At 41.8% G+C, this 27,600-nt stretch overlaps 1 protein-coding gene across 2 annotated transcripts in view; it reads right to left on the bottom strand.

Annotated features, from left to right (window-relative positions):
* LOC124616064 (mediator of RNA polymerase II transcription subunit 18) overlaps positions 1-27,600 on the bottom strand; it is a 52,806-nt gene that overhangs the window by 8,816 nt on the left and 16,390 nt on the right. Inside the window, exons 3-5 of one of the 2 annotated variants that reach the window (XM_047144299.1) lie at positions 10,685-10,783; positions 10,442-10,608; positions 448-665 (exon numbers count right to left, since the gene is read on the bottom strand). In XM_047144299.1, coding sequence (XP_047000255.1) covers positions 480-665; positions 10,442-10,608; positions 10,685-10,783 — 452 coding nt within the window. In that variant the 3' untranslated portion in view covers positions 448-479. The remainder of the gene's footprint in view (positions 1-447; positions 666-10,441; positions 10,609-10,684; positions 10,784-27,600) is intronic. The other variant, XM_047144300.1, reaches the window with a different exon arrangement.

Genomic DNA, 27,600 nt, shown 5'->3' with positions numbered 1-27,600 from the left:
TGTGATAAACACAACAAAGCATTACAGTAAAATGAACCATGGAAAACAAGGGCTGGTTACAGACCTGAAAAAACTATGAATTTAGTGTTTGGAAATTAAGCACCGTGCAAGCATGTGGACATAAAGGTCGCACACATTTTGCTGGGGAGTGAAAAAAGTCATTTTGGAAATAATCCCCTAAGCTGATGCTAAGTCATCATTTCAGAGTATCCTTTCTTCCAGTGGTGCTAATCCTGCAAGATACGCAAGAGAACTTCAGTGAATTTTGGAAGATAGAAGAGAACTTGCAGGACATCACACACGTTAAAAACCTTCCACACAAGCTTGAAGACTACTAAGTTAAAAAAAAAGTATAGTGATACATTATCATCACAAATATTATGGCACACCATTTTTCAGGAGACAAATTAGACAGTCAATTAACATCATTTTATCAACATATCTTACTGTGATAACCTGGTAACCAAAAGTAAACCACTTCATGGTAAATGCTGTAGTCTTTTGTAATCCAGTTTCTCAAGCTGAACAAGGGGCCGTAACTGTTCAGCAAAACTCCGCATATCTTCTGCAATGGCTTCTTGTCCAGCAGGAGCCAAAACACTAAGCTCTACAAGATATGATTGCGACATAGGTTCTACACTTTCTAACGTCTTCCCTTGGCCAACCTAAAGTAAAGAAGGAAAAACATACTGTTACATTTATGTTCCAAAGATTTCTGAAAGTGACAAGTAAATGAGACAAAATGTAATAAATATAAGTAATACGTCTTTCAGATACACAGGGGTAGGTGGTTACACTCAGTATCACAATTTATCAGAAATTTTGTCATTCGTGATATATATTTCTTATTCTATAACTCTCAACAAAAAAGATGCCACCAGACACTGATAATGTAATATCCAAAGATCATATCATCAAAACATCCATTTCACATACACAAAAATATCCTCCTTGAAATATGAGATAGCCATCACTCACTGAAGTAATGAATCTTGAATACTTAAGAATACAAGGCATGTTCAGAATTTAGAAAAAGCATATCTGAAAACATTACAGGATATTGTTGATACACTTTTTGACTATAGTGCATGTGGTGCAGCATGACGCAAGCTTCTTTAGGCCCTCCTTGAAGAACTCTGCAGCCAGCTCCTTCCCCCACTTCTGGCTCTCTTTCTGCATCTGCTCATTGGTTGAAAATTTAATTCCACTCATGTGTGCCTGCACAAAGGTGCCATATCAGGGGAATGTATAGGTCATTCACAACATTCCTATCAAATGAGTCTAAGAGTACCTTGGTGGTTAAGGCTGTGTGGGGACACACATTTTCATGCAAAAAGCACTCTCTCTTCTCATCAGCATAAATCTCCTTTTGTTTTGAACACTTCTTTTGAGATTTTTTTTGGATCTCACAATATCGTTGTGCATTAACGGTCTCCCCCTGAGCCATAAATTCAACCAAAATGATGCCTTTTCAGTCCCAAAACAATGAGGATCCTTTTTTTGCCCAAAATTGTGGCTTTGAATGTTTTGGCAGAAGGGTGAATTTTTTGGCAGAAGGGGAATTCGGGTGATGCCACTGTGACGACTGGATTGCAGAATTAAAACAAGAGCAACATTGGCTTAAGCTGAAACTAGGTGTTTTAATAATGGAATTCTTTAAAGATATTTATTATGGACATGTAAATGTTCATCAGTTAATAGCACAAAAAATCCATGGATTAAAAAACCACAAATATTCTTCATACAATAAATAATTATGCTGGTGATGATTTGGGAAAGGGTGCACAAGATTTGAATCTTTGGAGTCTAGGAACTACTGTAGTAAAAATAAACAAAAATGAAAGCCAAAAAATGGCGTGATAAATGAAGATATTAACCAGTGCTTTTAAAGGAGTGTATATTAAAAGAAATAATCATCACATAACCAAATGGGTAACATAATAACATACATGCATAGTCAATGAAACAAAAAAAATTGAGAAAGACACTCTGACTCACATTACAATCTACTTGCAGACAATTTGAACAGTGTTGTGGATTACACAGAGAACTTTAAAACCCTTTACACATCATTTCATAAGCAACTAAAAAAGAGGGCACGTCTCTAACTAACTCTGCAGCTGCTCTACTGCACTCACATCCTGTTAAATCGTGGTACACTTGATACTGTCATTTAAGCATCACATGCAAATGGGTTCTCCACCAACAAAAGATGCCAAAATTTATGTCCTATGCAAAGCCTAATTAATACTATCAGGATGCTGAAATGACATTTTCTATAGTCAGGTATCTGGATTTATTAAAATGATCATTGTAGATCTATGCAAATAGCAAACATAAAAAAGTACTTGCCAAAAGATTCAAAACACTTTTTTAATTCATGTTAAAGTTTTTAGCATAGTTTTCCAGTAATTTTCTTCAAAAGGTATAGGTTGAATTATGTTGGCATTAAAAGCTTAATGAGGACCAGTATAGATAACAGAAAATACTGGTATTCACATGGATGAAAGATCCAGACTGTAAACAAGATGTCACATAACTCTCCTGAGGAATCCAGCAAATGAACTATGAGTTGACAGTTTTTATAATCCTGTTGGATGAATTGATGGAAGATGTCTACATCTTGTGAGGATGCTGCCAGCAAAGCAACACAGCATCTCTGGCTGACCAGTCATGTGAGACCAGCTAGGAAGCAGATTTAAGCACAAGTGGCTGTGAGCTCGCTCTCATTCTGTGCAAGTCGGCTGAAGCCACGTTCTGATCCAACCAATGCTTCCCTAGATGGCAATGCTATATTTACAGATTCTGTCAGATGGCAAAGCAGACTTTTCTTATTGTTGTGCACGTCGACTTCGCCTGTGTGTGAGATTGCTAGAGCAAAGTTACTTTTCAGTGCCTATCGACTAGTACTCTTCTTCGGTCAGGTGAACGAACTAGTTTCCACCACTGTGTAGAATATCGCCACACTCCTGTTACAACGCTGCAAAGTGGCCTGTACTCAGTTGTTTCACGATGTTGTGTGCTTATGAACATGTAATAAATAACTGGTGCCACAACAGAGTGAGTCACAAAAGCAGTGTGTACAGGTGCAAAGTTGTGAAGCTTTTCATCAGGAAAGATCCACATTGTCCACTGCCCTGTAAATTCTCTATTCAATCGAGAGATTTTGTTTTATCACCAGTGACAATCTTACAAACATGTGCAGCAGTATCTTTACGGAACCTGCCCAGCATTTATTCACACCATTCTCCAGACATACTGTATTATCTGACTGTCAAAGAGTGAGGCACCATTGACGATGAAACTGTCCTGGCTTGAAGACAGACATTGAGTATTCAGTACATAGCATCACTTTGATGTCCTTGAGTGATATCACCATTAAAATAATTTTCTTCACAACTATTTTTCCTGGATCACTGCAACTGGAAGTTCATCACCAGTCAATGAACTCCCTGCACCTGTAATAATCCCAAAACCCACAGTAAAGAGAAAAAAATACTTGAAGCTTCTACGTTCATTTAATCCAGTTTTAAAATCACTAAACAATTTTTCCCTGTTTCATAATGATGGTGAATGGAACATATCACAGACCACCATTATCAGCCACATTCATAGGAACTGAAATAATAGAACAAATCATAGCTTGTAAAAAATTTCATATTCTTTCTCACACCTCTTATCTCACATCACACAACAATGGCCAGACAACTGGAGACAGAGAAACATCAATTTTCATGGCATGCACATGTCTGACTTCTCTGATGATGAAGCTACCAATCATTTTCTTTCATTCCAGCATGTGCTGACTCCCAGTAGAATGACAAGTGCTTTCTTTGATTCCCCCCCCCCCCCCCCCATATGTTGGGCATAATGGTTTGGGGCCCAAAACTGTAGTAATTACTTGGAAACAACTAACAGCATTAGCGGCAAGTTTATTTTCTCACACCAAAACCAGACTTATCCACTAAGACCATTTTCAAGTGGTTGCTGATAAGTCTGCCTATGTACCTCAATGACATTAGGCTCATAACCATTTAAAAATGGGCTTGGTGGCTGAAACCAGTCTCATGTCAGAAAATATACTTGCAATTGGTGCTGTTATTTGTTATCCAGAGCTTTCTTTGAATCTGTAAGTACTGTATTCTGTACAATTCTGTATGCTTGAAAGGAACAAAGGTTAAGGTTCAAGATACCATAGTTGGTGAGATAATTACTGGTGTAGCACAAGGATGGGGAAGGAAATTGGTTTTTGCTCTTTTCTTAAAAAAAAAAAAAAACTATTCCAATATTCACATTAGGTGAGTTAGGAACACCACAGGAGGCCTCAATCTGCAGGGCCTAGCAGGGATCTGAACCCCATCTACGATGGTGGTTTGGAAAGTAGCTGCCATTCTGGCCTGGTACCACTATTTGGCACAGAGTGGCACCATTGTCACATCTGCAAGTTCTCTTATTCAGCAAGCATCCAGCTGTGAAAGTATGAACCTCATTCTTTGGCACATTTTTGTTACAACCTCAAAACATGAACACTGTAATAAAAAGTCTCTCAAAATGTGTAGTTTGAGTAGAGTAGTAATAAGATTTCTTTCAGGGCCAAACATTTCACCAGCAGACATTCATCACTAACTGTGTACTGTACATGGTTCAAACCTTAGGAGTGAAGTTGTGCTGCAATGGGTAGTGGTTAATAAACATACAAGATGAAGAGAGGAGTGGTAAGCTTTTTGTTCTGATTAATGATCTTGCCTGCAGAATTGATGAACAGTTTATGAAAATTGAAGATTCATCATATCTGATTGATGAACAATTCCCTGAAATTTTTGTACAGTTGTGTACGAGGCCATCACCAATAATTTAGGATACTGAAGTTTCAGTGTTCAGTGATTACCTAAATTGCTCAAGAGGCCCACAAAACCAAACAAATGGGCTCTGCATTACATTACACTATGATGGGGAAGGGGAAGGATGTTTGAAGAGGATTGAAATTGGTGATGAAACTTGGGCGGCAAATGTAAACACCGAAACAAAACAGGGAAGGAGAAGGATTTTTGAAGACGATTGAGATTGGTGACGAAACTAGGATAGCACAAGTAAACACAGAAACGAAGCCACTGTCGATAGCTGGGGGCCATGCCAATTCTCCATGCAAGCTGAACAAAGTTCATCAAACTTTATCATGGAGGAAGATTATGGCTACAGTTTCTTGGGATGCTAAGGGAGCTTTCCTGGTTGAATTTATGGAGCATGGAACAACTATCACTTCAGAAGTCTACTGTGAAATTTCGAAGAAACTTAAGCGAGCCATTCAATACAAACATCACAGTATGTTGATTTTCAGTGTCGTGCTTTTGGAACACTGGCTACACACAAAAGCATTAGAATTTTATGAAAAAGGAATTTGTAAATTAGTGAAATGCTATGACAGATGCTTAAATTTAAATGGTGGCTTTTCCTGAAAAATAGCAAAAAGGCGTAGTTTCAATATGTATGTAACACTTCTTATCTTTTAAGACAAGTCCTTTATTTCCAGCCAAACAGAGGTTACTTTTCAAACCGCCCTCATATATTCAGGGTTGCCACAAGTTTACCCAAGTGAAATTCCCTGATTTCCAGACAAGTTTTAGCATTTTTCCCTGGCAAATTTTGAGATCTCAAGGGTAAGTTAAGACATAAGCTCACAATCTGTCTTTGCAGCTACAGTATAAGAAACAATAATGCAAACTGGGAAATACATTTAAAAAACTTGCAAGCAGGTGGCATTTACTGATGTGAGCAAAAATCTTAGGTACTACATCAACATCTTTAGTAATGAACTGTTTTTAGATGGAGAAAGCAAGCCAAATGGCATGTGTGTTTCATTAAGATCACTGATGTTATTTTATTTCAATAAAATAAAACACATTTGGTGACAAAAATATGCATTTCCTTGGTATAGCAAGACAGATTTAAAATACCTTCACTGATTTCAGAAATAAGCTCAAAAAAAAAGTAAGCCTCTCGAAAGAAGTGTATAAAGCGGAAGAACTGTGTAAACCAACCGTGTAGGTGACCACCAATAAAATGTTGGTTCTATTGTCAGTTATTACCCATTGTGTTGTATCTGTTATTGTACAGGTATTGTGTGATCTTTCTTTCGAGAAATATATGAGTACACAGCATACAAACCACCAGCAACTGACACAATTTTATTCTTCTTATTGCCCTTACTTTCTAACATATAAACTACTTTTGAAGTGTCAAAATGTACTTGAACAAATAAAATGTCTATAAAGCACCACACTGTACAATGCAGTTGTGGTGAGACAGTCACAATTCCTGAAATCCATCGCCCATGGCCTCTGGCCTGCTGAGGAGCACCACAGTCCTGGGTCCATGGATAAACCACGAAAATCCACTGCATTACGCCACACACAGACAGACCCATCCTGCAGGCAGCTCGGAGAGATTAGATCTGACGGACAGGGCTTGCACATGAGTGGAAAAATGAAGGGCTTCAGATTGGATGACCAAATTCATTACAGATACCCCCAGAAATGGCCTGCAGTTTTGGCCCATCATGGAAATCCAATTGTGTGGCCAGCTATTCACATGTCACAGACAGCACGTTGATGAAATCAGATGATGGTGATCAATCCACGCAACAGATAACGTGTTAAAATACTCTGAGAATCCATAATAATGAGGACAGGTAGGAACCCACTGTAAAGATGATTCCCAAGCTGCAGACAGCCACTCAAAAAAGACAATCATACTCTCACAACTAAATTTTCAGCCATAGCTCTAGTCAGAAAACGAGTGCACACAAACATGCAATAGTAATGAGGGGAGTAGCGAAGCGGCAAACATACTAAGCTGCACCCAACCAATGACGATGCATGACATCTCATCTCAGTAAACAAACCATTTCATTTACTGAAACAAAAACAAGATTTTTCCAGTGGTTTTTTTTTTTTTTTTTTTCTCCATGATGTGTTTGGAATTCCCTCATCCCCAGAACCTGTGGCAACCCTGATATTACTAAACCGCTAATCTGGGAGTTACTGACAGAATTATAATTTTTTTAAAATTCAGTCATGATCTAGGCATTAAGAGTTATAATCTTACATTAAAGATTTAGGACAATAAGTTCCGTATTACAGTTCAAAACTGTGTATATGTCTTTAGGCATGTAAATTACCCAGACTATATTCATCCAGTATTTGAGAATGAGAGCACTTGTGACTTCCAACAAACTTTACACATAATTTCAGAGTTTTAGGAAACTTTTTCTCCCTGATGTGCCTGACAAAAAAATGAAATGGAAAAAGTTTATAACTTAGTATATTTATGTTGCTCATGCAGAAAAACTGCAGCATCAGGCAAGACATTTCAATTTATTACTTCTTTACTATTAACTCTATTTGAAACACATTTTACAGACAGTATCCATATATACGACTGAACATACCTGCAAAATTACATATTGTATGGCACATATTTTGTGAGAGATTATGTTTTATACATGGGAAATTGATTCTTTAAAGAATCAGGCTGGGGATTACTGGTTCCTACCCAATAAAGGTCTAGAATCTTAAACACTGTACCTCATCACTAGTTTTGTTTAACGGGTACACTTTCATTATTGACTGCAAAGCACACTAGGAATCAGCTCAGATGGTGGGGTTTGAAACAGAGCAACCTGACAGCTGCTGTAGTGCCCACAGAATAGTTTGTACTCCTTCATCAAATACCGTACAAACAGATATGAATTTATATGTGTGAAAATGTTATCATAAGTATTTGTAATGCATTAATTAGCCTATGACTTTTCCATCACCCACCTCTGTAACCAAACAAGTTTCACTCACAAGCAGCTCAGTGCTCAAAGTTGCACCAGCATTCTATGTTAAATTTCAAACATCTCTGCAATGTCTTCTGGAGTGAGAGCACGTGGTGATCTGTTCATCAGATGAAAAATGACAAGATTGGCAGGTCCCTTGATGCTATTTGAGAGGAGTTGGACGTGTGTTGGCATAGAGTTATTACCCCCCCCCCCCCCTCTCTCTATCATCATCATCATCGTCATCATCATCATCATCATCATCATCATCATCATCAACAACAACAACAACATGAGACTAAAATTCCACAGGGACTTATCAGTCATCTACTCTAGGGAAAGGTGCCAATGTGCGCAAAGATAGAAAAGTTTTCCAATTAGATGGCTGAACCTATCCTAAAGGTCTCAGTTAACAGTGCCATATGATTCTTTTTCTTTTAAGAAAAGTACCTTTTACTTCTTATTTCCTCATCTTTATCAAACATTCAAAGATGCACATGTACACTGATGTAAAAAAAAGTCGCAACACCCAAAAATATTTAATGTAGAGTAATGAAATTTTGGGAATACATTTGTCTAGGTAACATAACAGGTGATTAACGGTGCAAGATCACAGGTTAATGTAAGCACAAGATAAGCTATTACAAATGTTAAATACTGGTACATTAATAACTGGTGTAACAGCCGGAATGTTGAATGTAAGCATACCAATGTACATACATTGTGTTATACAGGTTCCAGATGTCAGTTTGCGGGATGGAGTTCCATGCCTGTTGTGGTTGGTCAATACGGGAACGGTTAATGCTTGTTGTGGATGATGCTGGAGTTACTGTCCAATAACGTCCCATATGTTGTCGACTGGAGACAGATCTGGTGATCAAGCAGGCCAAGACAACATGCCGACACACTGTAGAGCATATTGGGTTCCAACAATGGTATGTGGGTGACTGTTACCCTATTGGAAAACACCCCGTGGAATGCTGTTTATGAATGGCAGCACAGCAAATTTAATCACCAGACTGACGTATCTGGGATAACCACGAGTGTGATCCTGCTGTCATATGAAATCGCACCCCAGACCATAACTAAAGGTGTAGGTCCAGTGTGTCTACAACACAGACAGGTTGGCTGCAGGCCCTCAACTGGCCTACTCCTCACCAACACATGGCCATCACTGGCACAGAGGCAGAATCAGCTTTCATCAGAAAACACAACACACCTTCACCCTCCCCTCCAATGAGTCCTTGCTTAAAACAAGTCACAAATGGCAGTGCTTTGGGGTCAGTGGAATGCACACTACAGGGTGTCTGGCTTGGAGCTGTCCTTGAAGTAACTGATTTGTAACAGTTCATTGTGTCACTGTTTTGCCAACTGCTGCTCAAATTACTGCTGCAGATGCAGTGACACACCCGTAAGTCAAACATTGTTGCCTTCCCTCTAGGTAGTGCCACATGCCCATCTGGAGCCCAGTCTTCTTGCAATTGGACATTCTCGTAACCACCAATGGCAGCAATCATGTACAGTGGCTACATTTCGGCCAAGTCTTCCTGCAGGGTCATAGAAGGAACATCCAGCTTCTTGTAACCCTATTATATGACCACATTCAAACTCAGTCAGGTGTTGATAATGGTGTCTTTGTTGTTTATGTGACTGGTGTGAAGTCTTAAGAGACTTGATAGAGATTTTATGTCGCACAACTCCTTCTGAGTGTTGCAGTTTTTTTTTCCTTTATTGTATTTCCTCCAGTGTATTTCAGTATTTATTTGGATCTTTTGCCTGTTTTGTAGTGATGGGAGATATAACACTGGTGCTGCTCTGTTTTATATGTTAAAAGTTTTGCCTTTCGTAGGTGATACAAAATACTACAGAGCAATACGACACGGACCATGTGCTGTTGAAATTAACTGTTGATGTGGCATTCTATCACACAGTAACTGTTTGGAGATTCAGTTGAGCCAAGTTCAATATTAGAACACCAAGGATAACTGACAATGAAAGAAAAATGCACCAATGGGGCACGATTTGCACCCTCTTGTGTCAAAATAACACACATTACAAGCAAAATAGAAATGATGACTAAGAAAAATCCAATCCTTGCCCATAAATATTATTAAAGCAATGCTTTCTTTTCTTTTGAATAGTCACTTTTTTCTTAACTTTTGGATCAGCTTGTATTCCAGTGATATTAAAGTTTTCTCAGTTGCTGTGATTTCTTTCATTTATCCTCTTAGAACCACTATTTTTATTTTCTGTCCATTTCAGCCAAACAAAACCACAAAAAATAATGCACCAGGACACCAAGTCATTAAAACAAGATAGCAACAACTTAAATTACACAATCCAAATACTCAGAAACTTCTATGGTGACCGATACGGTCAAGAACCTGCTATTTACGGTTTGCCTGAGGTAGATTATCTTGCTCCCTCCCTCCATCAGTGTGCATTAATTGTTTTAGTGCTGCACTGTATCAGGGAAAGTGTACTTGTAAGTTCGTGTGCTATTTACGCATGTTTGTGCGAAATGGTTTGGTACAGACACTATGATAATTACCCTCCACAAGTATGTGGCACTGCCAAATACAACAGTTGCTTACATAAAATAAGTAAACTTACGGTACTAACCTTAAATATTTTGGATACAGTGATTTTCATGCGACCTTTCCGGAACATATAACCTCTCACAATGTACTCAAAATCCATTCTACAGCCCAGTTCAGTTAGAAATTCAACCACAGACGAGCTTGTGCCTATATCTATGCTATTTCTCACAATTGTGGGTCTTGATTTATCTGTAAATTATAAATTAAATACAACAACAAAACTCTTTCCAACAGAACATCAAGAGTATTTGTAACTCATGCTCACCTATTTCAGGTTGACCAATGTAACGTAATTGAAATGGCATATCAGGATAATCCAGCGCCCGTCGAACTCTCAACAGTAATGGCTGAGCACTTGTTCCACCTGCAAAAATTTATGACTACAAGTTCAGTGCCACAATACTTATATATAAAATTTTCACAATGGTAACCTACTATGCATTCAAAACTTCCCAAGAGATTGAAATGGTAATGGACTGCAAATTGAATGTAGGCTGTTGAAGTTGTGAAGGCAGGTTTTGACTGTATACATCAGTCAATAACAACATTGCCTGTGAGAGGAACAGTTCCACATTCAAGTCCCAACCCCACACACAGCATAAACCTATGAAGAAGTTGAATAATGGTGCACTCACTGCTATTGAGTGGTAGACTCATTCTGGACACTATTTATTCAGGAAAGAAAAAGAATACTTATTGCTCTTGCCACTACTTTTGGCCTGTATTGCTGTTGCCCCTACTTTTGGCCTGTATATTAATGATGAACAGTTCTGTTATTGTATCAATATCATGTTCCATTAAAACATAACATCTTCACATTTTGGAACACAATTGCAAAGTGTAGCACACTCAACTTTATATACTGTGCCAATGTTTTCTTCTGCATGCTGGTTGCATCATACAATGGAAATAAAATGTTTTTTTGTAATTGTTATTTCACTATACCTGAAATGAGTTTGGCTACGTGTTTTTGCCCATTAAATTTTAGGCATGTAACTGCAGAAACCCTATTTTACCTCCTTGGCCATATATGTTACAGCTATCTTCAGAATGAGATGACATACTGAAGCTACAGCATTTGTGCTGTGTTTTTAAAAAATGGACCACACCACAGTGCTTGCAGGTAGCAAAAACAGTGCATACATTGAACCCGTGGCTAGGTGGTCTACCCATGCTGGGATATCAGTGTATCATTGTGAGCTGCACTGTAGTAATATCTTTGTGAGTTTACTAAAGGAAGCAGCAGATTCAATGATTTGTCCAGGTTGAAACTGCTATCTCTTCTATTATTATTATTCACCAAATGAATTTCAGTTGGTTTTTTCATACTGCACATAGTGACCAGTGTCAATGCCGTGCTGTCCCACAACTGATGTATCGGGCCATAAGAGCTGGGTGTATTACAGTGTTCCATGCATATTTCATTGACTTTACAAATCACCTGCCCAATGTAAAAGGGGCCACACTTGCAGAGGATCTTGTAAACCCTAGCCTTGCAGAACTTCAAGTCATCTTTGATGGAATCCAAAAGTATGGTTGTCTTCAGTGAAGAGTGAAAAATCACTTTACATTGAGCTTGGTGGGGATCTCACCTATGGTTCTGACAGACTTCCCACATATGACATGAAAGCCTTGGATTTAAATGTCTCTCTGTCTCTTCCACTCCTTATTTCCAACTTAGATTTTCTTCATAGTGCCTTGTCTCTACTGTGGAGAAAACCATTTGCTTCAGGAACTCCCTTTAAGAGTAGAAACTCATCCTGCAGACTGCTCTCATCAATATGTGCTTTGTGAACCAAAGTTCTGAGAACACTCATTACCTGGTAAGGGTAGTGGCAGTTATCTGCATGTAAATACAAATCCGTACAAGTTGGCTTCCAATAAACTGTGAGTCCCAAGGTGCCATCATCTTTACAATAATATAAAACATCCAAAAATGGAAGCTTTTCAATTTAAATTGTAAACTGAATTTTACTGTGGATGGAATTTAGATGGTTTAGAAATTCCGGTGGTTACTCCTCACCATGGGGCCACACAACAAATGTGTCATCAACATATCTCCAAAATATTGTGGGATTCAAAGTTACAGATTCCAGTACCCTGAAGTTCACAGGCATAGCATTCCTAATAAGCACTGTGTGGTGTCACCGCCAGACACCACATTTGGTAGGTGGTAGCCTTTAAATCGGTCGCGGTCCGTTGGTATACGAGGTGCGGCTAGAAAAAAACCGGACTGATGTTGGAAAAAACATTTATTTACAATTATTTACAATTTCATGTCATCTCCTTCAATGTACCCTCCTCCTCGTGTCTCTACACCGCTCCATACGAATTTTCCACTGTTCATAGCAATGCTGCAGATCATTTTCGGTAACTCCATACATTGCTTCCGTCGCTTTTTCTTTTACTGCTTCAACAGTCTCAAATCTAGTTCCTTTCAAAGCTGACTTGACTTTAGGGAAAAGAAAAAAGTCACAGGGGGCCAAATCAGGTGAGTAGGGTGGATGATCTAAGATGGGAATGTTGTGTTTTGCCAAAAACGTCTTCACTGACAACGCACTGTGAGCTGCGGCATTGTCTTGGTGAAGGATCCATGACTTTTTTCTCCACAAATCGTTCCGTTTTCTCCGTACTCGCTCACGTAGGGTAGCCAGGACGCTAATGTAGTAATGCTGATTCACTGTTTGTCCCTCTGGTACCCAATCAATGTGCACAATCCCTTTGATGTCAAAAAAACAATCATCATTGCCTTGAATTTCGATTTTGACATTCGTGCTTTTTTTTGTCGTGGAGAACCAGGAGTTTTCCAATGCATCGATTGGCATTTAGTTTCGGGATCGTAAGTAAAAAACCACGATTCATCGCAAGTAATAACATTTTGTAAGAAGGTGGGATCACTTTCAATGTTTTCCAGGATGTCAGAACAAATCATTCTTCGGCGTTCCTTCTGTTCAATTGTGAGACACTTTGGAACCATTTTTGAACACACTTTGTTCATGTTGAAACTTTCATGAAGAATCTGCCTAACACTTTCCTTGTCAACTCCTGTTAATTCAGACACTGCTCTGATTGTTAAACGGCGATCTTGTCGAACAAGTTTACAGATTTTTTCAATGTTTGCATCAGTTTTTGCTGACAATGGTCTGCCAGTGCGGGTGTCATCACTGGTGTCTTCGCGGCCATCTTTAAATCGTTTAAACCACTCAAACACTTGTGTTCGCGATAAACAATCATCGCCGTACACTTGTTGTAACATTACAAACGTTTCACTTGCAGATTTTCCTAGTTTAAAAACAAAATTTGATGTTAACAAGTTGTTCTTTCTGTACACTCAACGTTTTCCGACGCACAGACAAAACGTCAACTACTTAAAACAGACGCCACGGGCAGACTGAGTGCAGGAGGCAGATGAAACTCGAGCAGTAGGCGGAGCGAGAGTCACGTGACAGGCCACGCGACTTTCAGCCTTATTGCATTCGTTTTATTGTTTCACCAGTACTAGTCCGGTTTTTTTCTAGCCACACCTCGTACGTCGGACCCGTGTGTCGCCACTATCAGTGATTGCAGACTGAGTGCCGCCACACGGCAGGTCTAGAGATATTTCCTAGCACTCGCCCAGTTGTACAGCCGACTTTGCTAGCGATGGTTCACTGACAAATTACGCTCTCATTTGCCGAGACGATAGTGAGCATAGCCTTCAGCTACGTCATTTGCTACGACCTAGCAAGGCGCCATTATCATTTGCTATTTATCTTGTGATGCATGTACAGTCAGACCGATGTTCACCAATTATGGATTAAAGTTAAGTATTCCAGAAGCTACGTACCTTTTTTGCTAGTCTCAATTCCTTGTCATTTTCCAGACCTCACGCCAGTCTGCATGAGCTTAAACGCATGCCTTTCGGCTTCCTGTCATAGTGGATTGGCTGTCTTGCCAGTCCACAACACACTGTCTGCAGGATGAGCTCATACACATAAAGGCAGTTTTTGAACCAAATTTCCATCTCACAACAGAGGCATAAGGCACTATGAATAAAACCTGTGGTTGACACGAGAAATGTGGAAGAATGTAAGGAGGGATTAAAATGCACAGCTCTCTTGTTATATGTGGGAAGCCTGTCATAAAAAAAATAGATCAGATCCTCATCAGCTGCACTTCTGGGTTCCATTAATAATCACTTGAAGTTCTGCAAAATCCCCAGCAAATGTGGCCTTTTGTACATCGTGCAAGGCTGGAATTTATAAGATCCTCAGCAGTTGTGGCCTTTTGTACATCGTGCAAATGATTCTTAGTCCATGAAAGCTGCATTGAACACCATAGGTACACTCACTCAGCTCTTACAGCCCTCTAAATCAGCTGTGACTGACCACTGAATTGACAAAAGTCACTCTGTGCAGTATGAGAATGCTTAAATACTAGCATTTATATCATCTATTTAGGACTCAGTTATGAAAGAAGCAGCTGAAATTAATTTGGCAAAGATTTTAATTAACAGAGATATTGGTTTCAATGTCAACAAATCATTGAATTTGACATGTTCTTTAAAACCTCACAAAGACATCAGTAGACTGCAGTTCTAAGTGATACATCAATATCCCAACATGAATCAATCACACACCCACAGGTTCAATTTATGCACAGCTTTTTGATGCCAAAATTGTCTCTCATGCTTGTGTATCTGTGGCTGCATGTGCTGTGGTGTGGTCCATGGTTTAAAAGGACAGTGTGAGGGCTGTAGCTTCAGTCTGTTAGCTCACTTTGAAGATGGTCATAAGCAGTGATTGATTTTAAAAAAAACAAATATTTGCCTGGTTTATACATTTTATAAAACCAGATTCCTTGAATAAGATTTTTAAAAAGGCTGGTTCTGTTGCCATCAAGGAGAAGATCTGTTTTATCCATCAAAAGCTGGACTTGGTTTCTGAACAACTGAATCACCTGGATCTGAACATGTCTGTGGAGTTATCATCCATTTCATTGGACTGTGTTGTTGGTATGGCAGGAACTACTGGGTTTCTGTACAGTAATGAGACTGGTCACCAAACAGTGCTCCAGTCTCCAGTAGTGGGCTCCCCAGCATGCGATTTGTGATCTTCTGTCTTTTTTTGTAGGGTAAACTATGCAATACACCAGGCACCAGTCACTTCCAAGCGCTGACACAGTGAGGATCACGTGTGGCACAAAAGTTGTTTCTGAGTTTTTGTTATGGAAGAAAACATGAAAAATGGAATGTCAGCTGGAGCATCACTGTGCGATTAAATTTTGTTTTCACCCGGGCAAAACCGCTTCTGAAATGCTTGCCTTGGTTAACGGAGCTTACAAAGATGATGCCCTGTCAAGGACCCAGGTTTTCTGGTGGTTCAGTGACTTTAAGAATGGACAGGAGAATCGCCGAAGACATGGAGCGATTTCAACAAGGCACACAGTGACCTAGATGACCTCCAACGAGTGATTTGGATGAAAATGTGGCCATAGTGGAAAATCTCCTGAACTCCGACCATTGTTTGAGAGTAAGATTAATTGCCATAGACCTCAACATGTGCAAAGCAATGGTTCACAAAATTATTTCCGGAAATTTGAACATGTGGAGGGTTTGAGTGAAATTGGTGCCAAATGTGTTGAGTGATCGACAAGAACAGCAACAGAATGATGTATCCTGTGAGATATTTGAGCAATTAGAAGGTGATCTGGACTTTTTTGGACAATAAAATGGCAGATGATGAATGATGGGTGTTCCAGTATGGGCATACCTCATACTCCCTGCACCCTAAAAATGAGAGGATGCCAAAACTAAAGTCAATGTTCACTCTCATTTTTGAACAGTGGTGTGGGGGGAGGAGGGGGGGGGGGGGGGAGGGGGGACAAAGAATATGTACCTCCAGAATGAACTATCAATGCTGTTCCTACAAAGAAGCCCTTGTGTGCCTGCACAGAACTGTCATATGCAAATTTGATCATCAGAAGTTCTACTACGACAACATCCCAGAGCACACCGCCTTCGTTGTATTTATCTACTGGCTCAGATAGGTGCTGAAATCTTGCGGAAACCACCGTGCACTCCCAATATGAACCCACCAGACTTCTTTCTGTTCCCAGATCTCTAGAGGAACCTGCAAGGTTACCATTTTGATGAAGTTCTTGCCATTCAATGGGTCGTCAGAGTCTCTGAAAGGGGTTATAATAGCTGACTTCTAAGGAGCCTTTGCTCTGTGGGAATCACATTGGCAGCAGTCATCGATACCCAAAGAGAGAGATTTAAATGCAAAGGTTTCCTGAGGTATGTGGAAAGACTCTCAAAAAATTATGTTGGAACGTCATCAAACACAAAATTAAAGAGACTATTTTGAAGAATTTTAACAATATGAACTGATCAAATCAATAAATTATACTTACAAGGCCCAGTCTCATTACTTTACAGACAAACTCTGTATATCTGTGTTCCAGAGAGCTGCACTATGTAAAATTTGCCAGAATACTCAGATGGTGGAGTTTACAGCTGATAAAAGTAATGCCTCTGTTTTAATGTCTCATGATAGTTATCATCATAAAATGTTTAGTTTACTCAATGATAGTACACACTGGAAAATATGTAAAGACCCCATTAACCAAGAGTTAAGGAAGACTGCTGCATTTCTGAATGCCTCCCCCTTTCTGCCAGGAGCTGTGTGAAGACTGAGACAAAGTAGTGTGATCATAAGATAGATTTCCTATGTGATCAACAGTAAGCAACACTGGCTCTCCAATCAACTACCAAGACAAGCACTTTCAGGTAGCATGATCATTAAGACCTTTTGTGGGAAGATGTGATCATCACATATGCAGCTCTGCGGACTTCATTGATAAAATTAAATCACAGACAGGACAGTTCTGACTTATTAGTCAGCTTTGATATGGTTGCCTTTATTTTGTGAGATTTCCCTTACAAAATCTTTATCTCTTACTCGCAACATTTTGATAAATAGGTTACAGCTTTGTTCAAACTTGTTATGACATAAACTTACTCTTCATTTAATAATGAATTTTTTGAACAAGTTCATGGTTTCAGCAAAAGCAGTCCTTTGTTCCACTCGATGGCCAATTCGTTTATGGGGGACTTAGAGAAAAAGGACTGGAATCTGATTGTTTGAAGCCCACAGCATTTTCGAGATATGTTGATGACATGTTTGTAATGTGGCCTCATAGTTAGGATAAATTACAGGAACTTTTAAAACATTCAAATTCAAACCACAATGAAATACAGTTTACAATTTATACAAAAATGAGGGATGCTTCCATTTTTTGATGTTTTAGTTTACCACAAAAATGATGTCACCTTGAGACATGCAGTTCACCAGAAGCTGACTAAAACATCTACATATAAATAGCTGCCACCACCCTTCCCGGACAATGAGTGTTCTGAGAACTTTGGATCACAAAGCACACAGCATTGCTGACAAAAGCAGTCTGCAGGATGAGCAGTCTCCAAAGTAGGCAAGTAAAGCACTATGAATGAAGCCTAAGGTGGACACAAAAAATGAGGAAGAAGACACAGAGAGATTTAAATGCAAAGGTTTCCTGAGGTATGTGAGCAGACTTGACAAAATTATGTTGGAACCTCATCAAACACAAAATTAGAGAGATTTTTCACATTCCTCCAAAGATAGCAACATTTTTGTGTTCTGTTAAAGTCGGGGTCCACAAATTCCCTGTGCTTGCGGTCTTTGTATATTGGACAGACAACCTGTACATGCCATAAAATATGTACAGAACACTGTAGGTATGCCCAGCTCTTACAGACCAATAAATCTGCTGTGGCAAAGCACTTTATTGACACCGGCCATTCTATGGAGTATAAAAATCTCAAAATTCTCACATTGGCTTCATTTTTTGGGATTATATAATGAAAAAAGCAGTTCAAATTCATTGGAGAAGAATATAATTATCAGACATATTGATTTCAACCTGGACAATTAATTAAATCTGCTGCTTTCTTTAACAAATTCACAAAGATATTGCTACAGTGCAGCTCATGATACATCAATATCCTAGCTTGAATCAACATACAGCCATAATTCAATTGATGCACTGTTCTTTGCCATCGAAAAATGCCGCTGGCTCTTTTGTATCTGTGGCCACAAGCATAGTGGTGCAGTCTGTATGTTTAACAAGACAGAGAAAGTACTGTGGCTTCAGTCTGTTGGCTCACTTTGTATATGGCCGACAGATATACGATTGAAATATTAGAACAAATAGGGTTTCTGCAGCTGCATTCCAGAAATTTAATGGACAAGTCTGACTATGTTTAAATCCAAGCACTAAGAAAGCAATCAAAGAGTTTGAAATCCTGCTATGGCAGTGATAACATCAATTTTATATGTTTTGAATCTGTCTTGTAGCTTTTACAATGGAGTGCAGTCCTGCTTTGTACATAGCTCATGAAGCGAAATACCCATTAGTGAAAGTTGTTTTATCATTTCCTCTCTGAGAAGAGATGATACATTATAAATTAACTTTAACATTATGATACAAAATATTATAATGATACATTATAAATTAACTTTAACATTATGATACAAAATATTATAAGTCACAAACTTAAAATTATGATGTGAAAAATAATAAATCAGTAACACTATGTTTGTTGGGAGGTTTTGACTTATTTCTTAAATTTTTCGAAGTCCTTGTCTTTGTGATAAACGGATTATGTCCCACAACTTAAATAACAATAATGTGTTTTGTCCAAATCCATTATCAACACAAGCAAACATGATAGTTCATTTTTCCTCAAAGACTGATGCTACTACATGCATGAGGAAAGACAGGTCACCGGATTACGGTCATGCAGTTCCCTCCTCTGCAGATCTGCGAACTGAACAACCACTGAGGTCCCCAATCTCTCAACATAGTGTCAAATGTAACGTCAGGGTCTTTCACCATGTTATGCTGACCTTTCCACAGCTCACTTTATGAATCATTGGTGGCAATGCACAGACATGCCGGGGGCATGTTTATTTTACACAAAGTCTGATAATATAGGGTGTATACATGGACAAGGAAAAAAAATTCCCGGATTTTTCCTGGATTTCCTGGTTGAAAATACACTTTCTCCCAGGTGAAAATACAATTGTTCCGTGTTGAGTGACAGTTTTCTTTTTCCTCGGCACTGTAAAACTTATCAATCCTTAGAATGTTTATGGTTTTCTACACAGACGTAGAATTTGGCGGCACTTTAGAAAACGAAACCCAGGGGGAAAAAACAGGTTTTGTAAAGATCTTTGATGTGCAGCAACTTGTACGCTGTATATTTTCGTGTTACGGAGGTATAAATTCGAATTCCACCCAAAACGGCATGTGTTCCGAAGCAATGAAATCGAGATTTCGACGCGCTTTTGTAAGCCAGTCACAGCTCATGTCACGTGATCTCGCCACCTGATGACAGCATAGGACACGTGATGTAGTCAACCAATAGCAGAATACTCTTAAGTAGCGCGAACACACAAAAAAGAAAAGTTAATGGTTTAAATCAATATACATAGTGTTGCTACAAGAAAAACAAAGCTTTCACAAATAATTCGAAGATTAATAAGCTGTAAGAGAAGCTAAGCTTCCACACATAATGCGCGCGTTACACTTTAGGAGACATTGCACAAATGTGCCAGTAAAATTTTTAATAACGACGTAAATGTCTGATCTTATGGGCTCGAAATTCTTCTAGATGGTCGTCCTCAAAGACTTGACTTTTAAATGAGAGTCAAACGCTCTGCGATTTAAGAAATTCATCGTACATTCTCGCGCATATTTCATCTTGCGTAAAAGGAAAGTTACTTTGAAAGTAACACTTTTCAAACTACCATTCTCAATATTTTCCCGTGACCTGTTAGAAATTTGTTCGTTGCAGTAGTTGCCAGAGAGCGCCAGGTAACAGGCGTCACTGCGTCTGCGCAGCAACGATGACGCAAGAAGCCCGCATGTTCGTACGTGTAAAACATTAAAAGATCTTGCATTATGTCATAAAAGAAGCAAGACATCAAAGGATACTTCAAGAGCATCGGAATTTCGTGAACCATACTAAAATGCATAATTCGGCTTAAAGTGTACAATCGTATGTCCAGATTCGGATGTAAATTTTCCTGAGTACCAGTACTGTATTATCTCATGTTTGGTTCTTTGATGTGGGATAATGCCATACGAGCTAGAAGATGGAAATCGTGCACTTGAAATGCAGCGAACAGTTGAAACTAGCCAACAGTGTGAAATTAAACAATTCGTTTCAAATAAATTGACTGCCTCAGAGCAAAAGATTAATAAAAGCCAAATCTCTTAGCAAACCGAGAAAAATAACTACATTGTTCTGCAAGGCGATTAATGCTTGACTGTTCAGAAACGTATTTTAATTCATTTGGTAGCTCCTGACCACAGAAATCCGTTTTGTTTTCATTTAACGTGAGAGCAAAAAACGAAGAGGAAACAGCAAAATCACTAAACGTAAACACAGGTCACGTGCAGACTACCCACCTCCCCACCACAACTCAGACTGCTCTGAGCATCAGCCCCGGATCTACGACATTGCCGAACTGGAGCAATTTAGATAGTGGCGCCCAACCCCACATCTGTAGCCAGAAGCGGGAGAAGGTACTACTCAACTGCGCATGCGCCCGAGCCCGCCCGCAACTTCTCAAATGAATGTAATGTAAACAGCTGTCACGTCACGCTCATCGGAGGCAATTTGTCGTTAGGAAGCACTGCATATTCTTCCTGAAGCCTTTGACGCACTTTGGTTGGCAGACGCTTGTATGAGCACTGTGTTTTGTTGTATATGGCGCATTTCCTTTGCAATTTATGTTTTATTTTCGTTATTTTTTCCCTCGTTCATGTTTTGTTGCTGCAGTATTATAGGGATACAGTAATATCCTTCGTTAGAGTTCTTACCAGTCAAAATCACAAAAATTTAACTGGTAACTAAAACAATGAAAAATTCCCGGGTTCTTCCCGGTTTTCTCCCGGACGAAAAAATTCCCGGATGTCCCGGGTCGGGTACACCCTGTAATACTACATGGAACACAAAAAGGAACACTAATAACACTAACATAAGAAACACACATGGACAATTTTACCTAAAAATATGCGCACTATTATTCTACACTGCTGGAAGGAGAAATTGATTCTTAATCATCCTGAACAGCGGTTGTAATCTTCTTCCGAGAAAGGCGACGACACCCCCCCCCCCGCCCCCCCTTCAACTGATGCACACGTTTCAGTCCACAGACAGACTATATCTCCCCAGCAACACCTGTCCAGGGAATAAAATAAGGGGTGGTGCATAAAATATAATATATAATGGAAACTGATTAAAAATTGCTGCTTAAATAATTAAAAGGGAAATTGTAAAAGAATAACTGAAAGAAATAGGAAGGCACACATATCCTGAGTGAACTCTTAACTGGCACTAATATCAACAGACCTTCAATATTCAATACATTTAAGATCAACATTCACCATTTAATATAGAAAAGAAAATAATAATAATAAGAAGAAGAAGAAGAAGAATTGCAATTGCCCCCCCACCATGCACTGACATCATACAGAGGTCCACAGTGTCCGAGCTTATTTCTCTTTTTATGGGTTGATAACTCTGGCTGGTATGGGCATACTCTTTATTTTTCGGCCATCTGAGTTATCCTTTATAGTTACCAATTTATATCGGCATGTCAGCTCCCATAACACCCACATACATAAGTTTTCCTTCATAACAAAGTGCTTGCTGTAACCACATAGTCCCATTATTGTCCATAAGTACATGCCCACCTCGACACCCATTACCGTCCCTACTCACTTTCACCCAGCGGGTGTGGCTCAAGCATCTCAGAGCGTTTAGATGCCGCCAACACGTCTGTTGAAGCTGCCGGATATGAGGCAGCCAAGTCAACCGGGCATCGAAAACCACCCCCAAAAACCTGTGGGTCTCCACCACAGCAAGGAGTTCGTCGGCAAGATAAAGCTGCGGCTCAGGATGGACTGTTCGCCGCCGGCAGAAATGCATAACGCGGGTCTTGGCTGCCGAAAACTGAAACCCATGCGCTACAGCCCAAGACTGCGCCTTACGGATAGCACCCTGTAGCTGACGTTCAACAGCTGCAATGCCAGTAGAGCTGTAGTAAAGGCAGAAGTCGTCAGCATACAGGGAAGCGGAGACAGAATTTCCCACGGCCGCAGCAAGCCCGTTAATGGCTATTAAAAACAGACACACACTTAAAACAGAGCCCTGTGGCACACCGTTCTCCTGGACGTGGGAGGAACTATACGAGGCCGCGACTTGCACGCGGAAGGTACGACACGACAGAAAATTGCGGATAAAAATCGGCAGAGGACCCCGAAGACCCCATCCATGAAGCGTAGAAAGAATGTGATGACGCCATGTCGTATCGTACGCCTTCCGCATGTCGAAAAAGACAGCGACCAGGTGCTGACGGTGGGCAAAAGCAGTACGGATGGCCAACTCCAGGCTCACCAGATTGTCGGTGGCGGAGCGGCCTCTACGGAACCCACCCTGAGACGGAGCCAGAAGGCCCCGAGACTCCAGTACCCAATGCAAGCGCCGGCTCACCATCTGTTCAAGCAACTTGCAAAGAACGTTGGTGAGGCTAATGGGACGGTAGCTGTCCACCTCCAGAGGGGTCTTTCCAGGTTTCAAAACGGGGATGACAATGCCTTCCCGCCATTGCGACGGAAACTCCCCCTCGACCCAAAGACGGTTGTAAAGATCGAGAAGGCGCCGCTGGCAGTCCACTGAAAGGTGTTTCAGCATCTGACAGTGGATGCCATCTGGCCCAGGAGCGGTATCAGGGCAAGCAGCTAGGGCACTGCGAAGTTCCCACACTGAATGGAGCATTGTAAGATTCCGGGTGGTTGGTGCGAAACGAAAGGCTCCGACGTTCCAGCCGCTCTTTAATGGAGCGGAAGGCCTGGGGGTAATTCACAGAAGCGGAACTCATAGCAAAATGCTCTGCTAAGCGATTTGCAATGACGTCGGAGTCAGTACACACGGCTCCATTCAGTGAGAGCGCAGGGACGCTGGCAGGGGTCCGATAGCCGTAGACGCGTCGAATCTTGGCCCAGACCTGCGAGGGAGTGACATGGAGGCCTATGGTGGACACATACCGCTCCCAGCACTCCTTCTTGCCTTGGCGGATAAGGAGGCGGGCCCGCGCACGCAGCCGTTTGCAGGCGATAAGGTGCGCTAAGGAGGGATGTCGCTTGTGACGCTGGAGCGCCCGCCGGCGATCTTTAATCGCTTCAGCGATCTCAGGCGACCACCAAGGCACAGCCTTCCGCCGAGGAGACCCAGAAGAACGGGGAATGGCAGATTCGGCGGCAGTAACGATGCCGGTGGTGACCGACTGAACCACCGCATCAATGTCATCAGTACAGAGAGGCTCAAAAGCGGCAGTGGAGGAGAACAAATCCCCGTCAGCCTTATTAATAGCCCACCTGCTAGGGCGCCCAGAAGAGTGACGCTGTGGTAGTGACAAAAAGAGCGGAAAGTGGTCACTACCACACAGGTCGTCATGCACTCTCCATTGGACAGATGGTAAGAGGCTATGGCTACAGATGGAAAGGTCAATGGCGGAGTAGGTGCCATGCGCCACACTGAAGTGTGTGAAGGCACCATCATTTAACAGCGAGAGATCGAGCTGCGACAATAAATGCTCAACGATGGCGCCCCGACCTGTGGCCACTGACCCACCCCACAGAGGGTTATGGGCGTTGAAGTCGCCCAATAGCAAGAAAGGTGGCGGCAATTGGGCGACCAGTGCACCCAGGACAGGCTGCGAGACATCACCATCCAGTGGAATGTAAAGACTGCAGACGGTAACAGCCTGTGGCGTCCACACGCGTACAGCGACAGCCTCTAAAGGCGTCTGGAGAGGGACAGACTCGCTGTGCAGAGTGTGAAGAACATACATGCAGACGCCACCAGACACCCTTTCATAAGCTGCTCGGTTCTTATAATAACCCCGATAGCCACGGAGGGCGGGGGTTCGCATCGCTGGAAACCAAGTTTCCTGGAGAGCAATGCAGAAGAAAGGGCGAAGGCTGAGAAGTTGGCGGATCTCAGCTAAATGGTGGAAGAAACCGCTGCAGTTCCACTGGAGGATGTTGGTGTCCTTGGCGGACAAAGGCGTGATGGGACTGGGAAGGCAGATTACGCCGTTGGGTCACCTGCTGCCTCCGATTGAGCACCCGTGCTAGCGCTATCCATGGCGTCTGAGGGACCGGCGAGATCGAGGTCCTCAGCGGACGCCAGGATCTCCACCTCGTCCTCAGACGCAGATCTGGAAGGTGGCGGTGGGGTGGCCGCCACCGCGAGTTCCTTGGGCTTAGAGCTCTTCTTCTTTGATTTCTCACGCTGCTCCTTGGGTTTAACTGGCTGGGAGGGCTTCACCGATTCAGTCTCCGGGACTGAGGAGGATCGTGAAGCCCGTCGACCAGCTGATTGCGGGCACTTACGCCACTGTCGGTCGTCAGCCTTCCCACTGGTGGAAACCTGGGAAGGGAGGGACCCGAGGGACCCCTCGCGAGCGTGAGAAGCCGAAGAAGTTGGACACTTCTCCGGCTTAGAAGCAGGGACGGACGTCCCTGATGGGGGGGATGGTGTTGCCCCTGAGGTAGGTGGCGCAGGAGCAACCCGGTGGGTAGAGCCCCCCACTGGCAAGGGGGCAGGAGGAGTCTTACTGCTTATCGAGCTGGCTGGAAGTCTCGAAACTGATGGGGCTAGCACAGGTGTTGTAGCAGCTGCATAAGAAGATGTCATTCTCACAGGATGGAGTCTGTCAAATTTCCTCTTGGCCTCAGTATAGGTCAGCCGGTCCAGGGTCTTATATTCCATGATTTTGCACTCTTTCTGAAAGACTTTGCAGTCTGGCGAGCAAGGTGAATGGTGCTCCCCGCAGTTGACGCAGATGGGAGGCGGGGCACATGGAGTATCGGGATGAGATGGGCGTCCGCAATCTCGACATGTGAGGCTGGAAGTGCAGCGGGAAGACATATGGCCGAACTTCCAGCACTTGAAGCACCGCATCAGGGGAGGGATATAGGGTTTGACGTCACATCGGTAGACCATCACCTTGACCTTTTCCGGTAACGTATCACCCTCGAAGGCCAAGATGAAGGCACCGGTAGCAACCTGATTGTCCCTCGGACCCCGATGAACGCGCCGGACGAAATGAACACCTCTACGTTCTAAGTTGGCGCGCAGCTCGTCATCAGACTGCAAGAGGAGGTCCCTATGAAAAATAACACCCTGGACCATATTTAAACTCTTATGTGGTGTAATAGTAACGTTAACATCCCCCAACTTGTCACAAGCAAGCAACCTGCGTGACTGGGCGGAGGATGCCGTTTGTATCAGTACTGACCCAGAGCGCATTTTAGACAAGCCCTCCACCTCCCCAAACTTGTCCTCTAAATGCTCGACGAAGAACTGAGGCTTTGTGGAGAGAAAAGACTCCCCATCAGCTCTCGTACAAACTAAGAATCGGGGCGAATAACTGTTACCTCCATCCTGAGACTTACGCTCTTCCCACGGCGTGGCCAGGGCGGGGAACGTTTTCGGATCGTACTTCTGAGCATTAAATTGAGCCCGAGAACGCTTAGAGACTGCTGGCGGCTGGCCGCCAGCGAGAGATGATGTACCACGCTTCATTGCGGGTCATCCGCCCTGATGCCACCTACTCCGACCAAGGGCCCTCCCCACGGGCGCCACCCAGCCACAGCAAAGGCCACCTGGCAGGATGGCCGTTGCCGGGAGTCCTGATACCCCAGGAGGATAGGCATCTACTCCTTGGCATACGTGGGGAGTTAACGGCGCAGGCATCAGTAGAGCGATCCCTGTGTTGTCAGGGGGCTACAACCAAGAGGGTGCATGGCGGCCCCACCACAACGGGCTGGCTACCGTGCTGGATCTTAGGTGCAAAAATGTCCAAGGTCGTCGTCGCAGTGAAAAGAAACACTGCAGAGGGCAGCGTGGTAATCGCACCCAGGGACGTATCCTCGCCCAAGAGATCGAAAACGAGCGGAACACCATTGCAACGACAAGAAATCCGGCTAAAGGTCTAATTGCACGACGGATACAGTGCACCATGTAAGGCGCCCTTCCCCAATTGGCTCGCTCTTCGGATAAATTTAGAAAGATGGAGGTCAAACCCGAGAGGGGACCATCACATAAGGCCGAAACATGTGAGACTCCTTTTAGTCGCCTCTTACGACAGGCAGGAATGCCGCGGGCCTATTCTTACCCCCGAACCCGCAGGGGGGTTTACTTCAGTGTGCAGTCGTGCTATCACAAACTCATTTAATGTCATGAGTGTGTCTTTACTTGTAAATCTGAAAGATAAAGTGTATTATAAGCATGGTGCAGCCTCTTGTTCAGTTTGCCACTTATATTGTACTCGCTTGCTTACCTGCAGCAAGAGTTTTCTGGTCCCTCAATTATGATTAGTGCATGTACTTTCAATACTTAAATTTGTAACTATATAGATACAATGTACACAGTAGCATAACTTTAGTAAATATTTCGTAGTTTAGGATCCCTATCCGGGTATATAATCCCTTAGCTTATTTCTGTTTGTAGTGTAGATAGTCATAGCAGTAGTATAGATTCTCAATTAATTTTCTATTTCCCTATTTATGCAACAGGCTTTAAAAATGCTGGCGCAGGCTGTAGCTCATAGGGTTGGTTTGTTTTGTGCGCTCAGACACTTACAGCTGCGTCTGTCTGGCACACACACACTTGCGGTTGGTTGACTAGCTTTCTCCCCAATGCACATGCGCTGTGTCGCTCTGTTACCACTAATGTCACAGCTAGTTGTGTAGTGCATTGCATTTCACAAGTTTGTTTATTCATTTACAACTGGGCTACGCGCAAGGCAAAGTGCTGTGTTCAAAGTATCATTGTATCTAGACACACAAAAGTAAAATTCTTCCTTGTTACATCCACTTACCTTATCATTTACACATCTAACATATAAGAAAAAACATAAACAAAAATTTTCCTTATCAACTAACAACATAAATTATGGAATGGGTTTTACAGCATCCTAAATCTAATATTATTATGCATATGTACAACTTAGAGGGTATGCCTACCTTGATCGTATCTGATAAAGCAAGTGTTGATCAAGCTCATGCCACCACTCCCCTCCA

Source organism: Schistocerca americana, chromosome 5, assembly GCF_021461395.2.
Source record: "Schistocerca americana isolate TAMUIC-IGC-003095 chromosome 5, iqSchAmer2.1, whole genome shotgun sequence".
NCBI classification, from domain to species: domain Eukaryota; kingdom Metazoa; phylum Arthropoda; class Insecta; order Orthoptera; family Acrididae; genus Schistocerca; species Schistocerca americana.
This window is presented reverse-complemented; position numbering and strand designations above follow the sequence as displayed.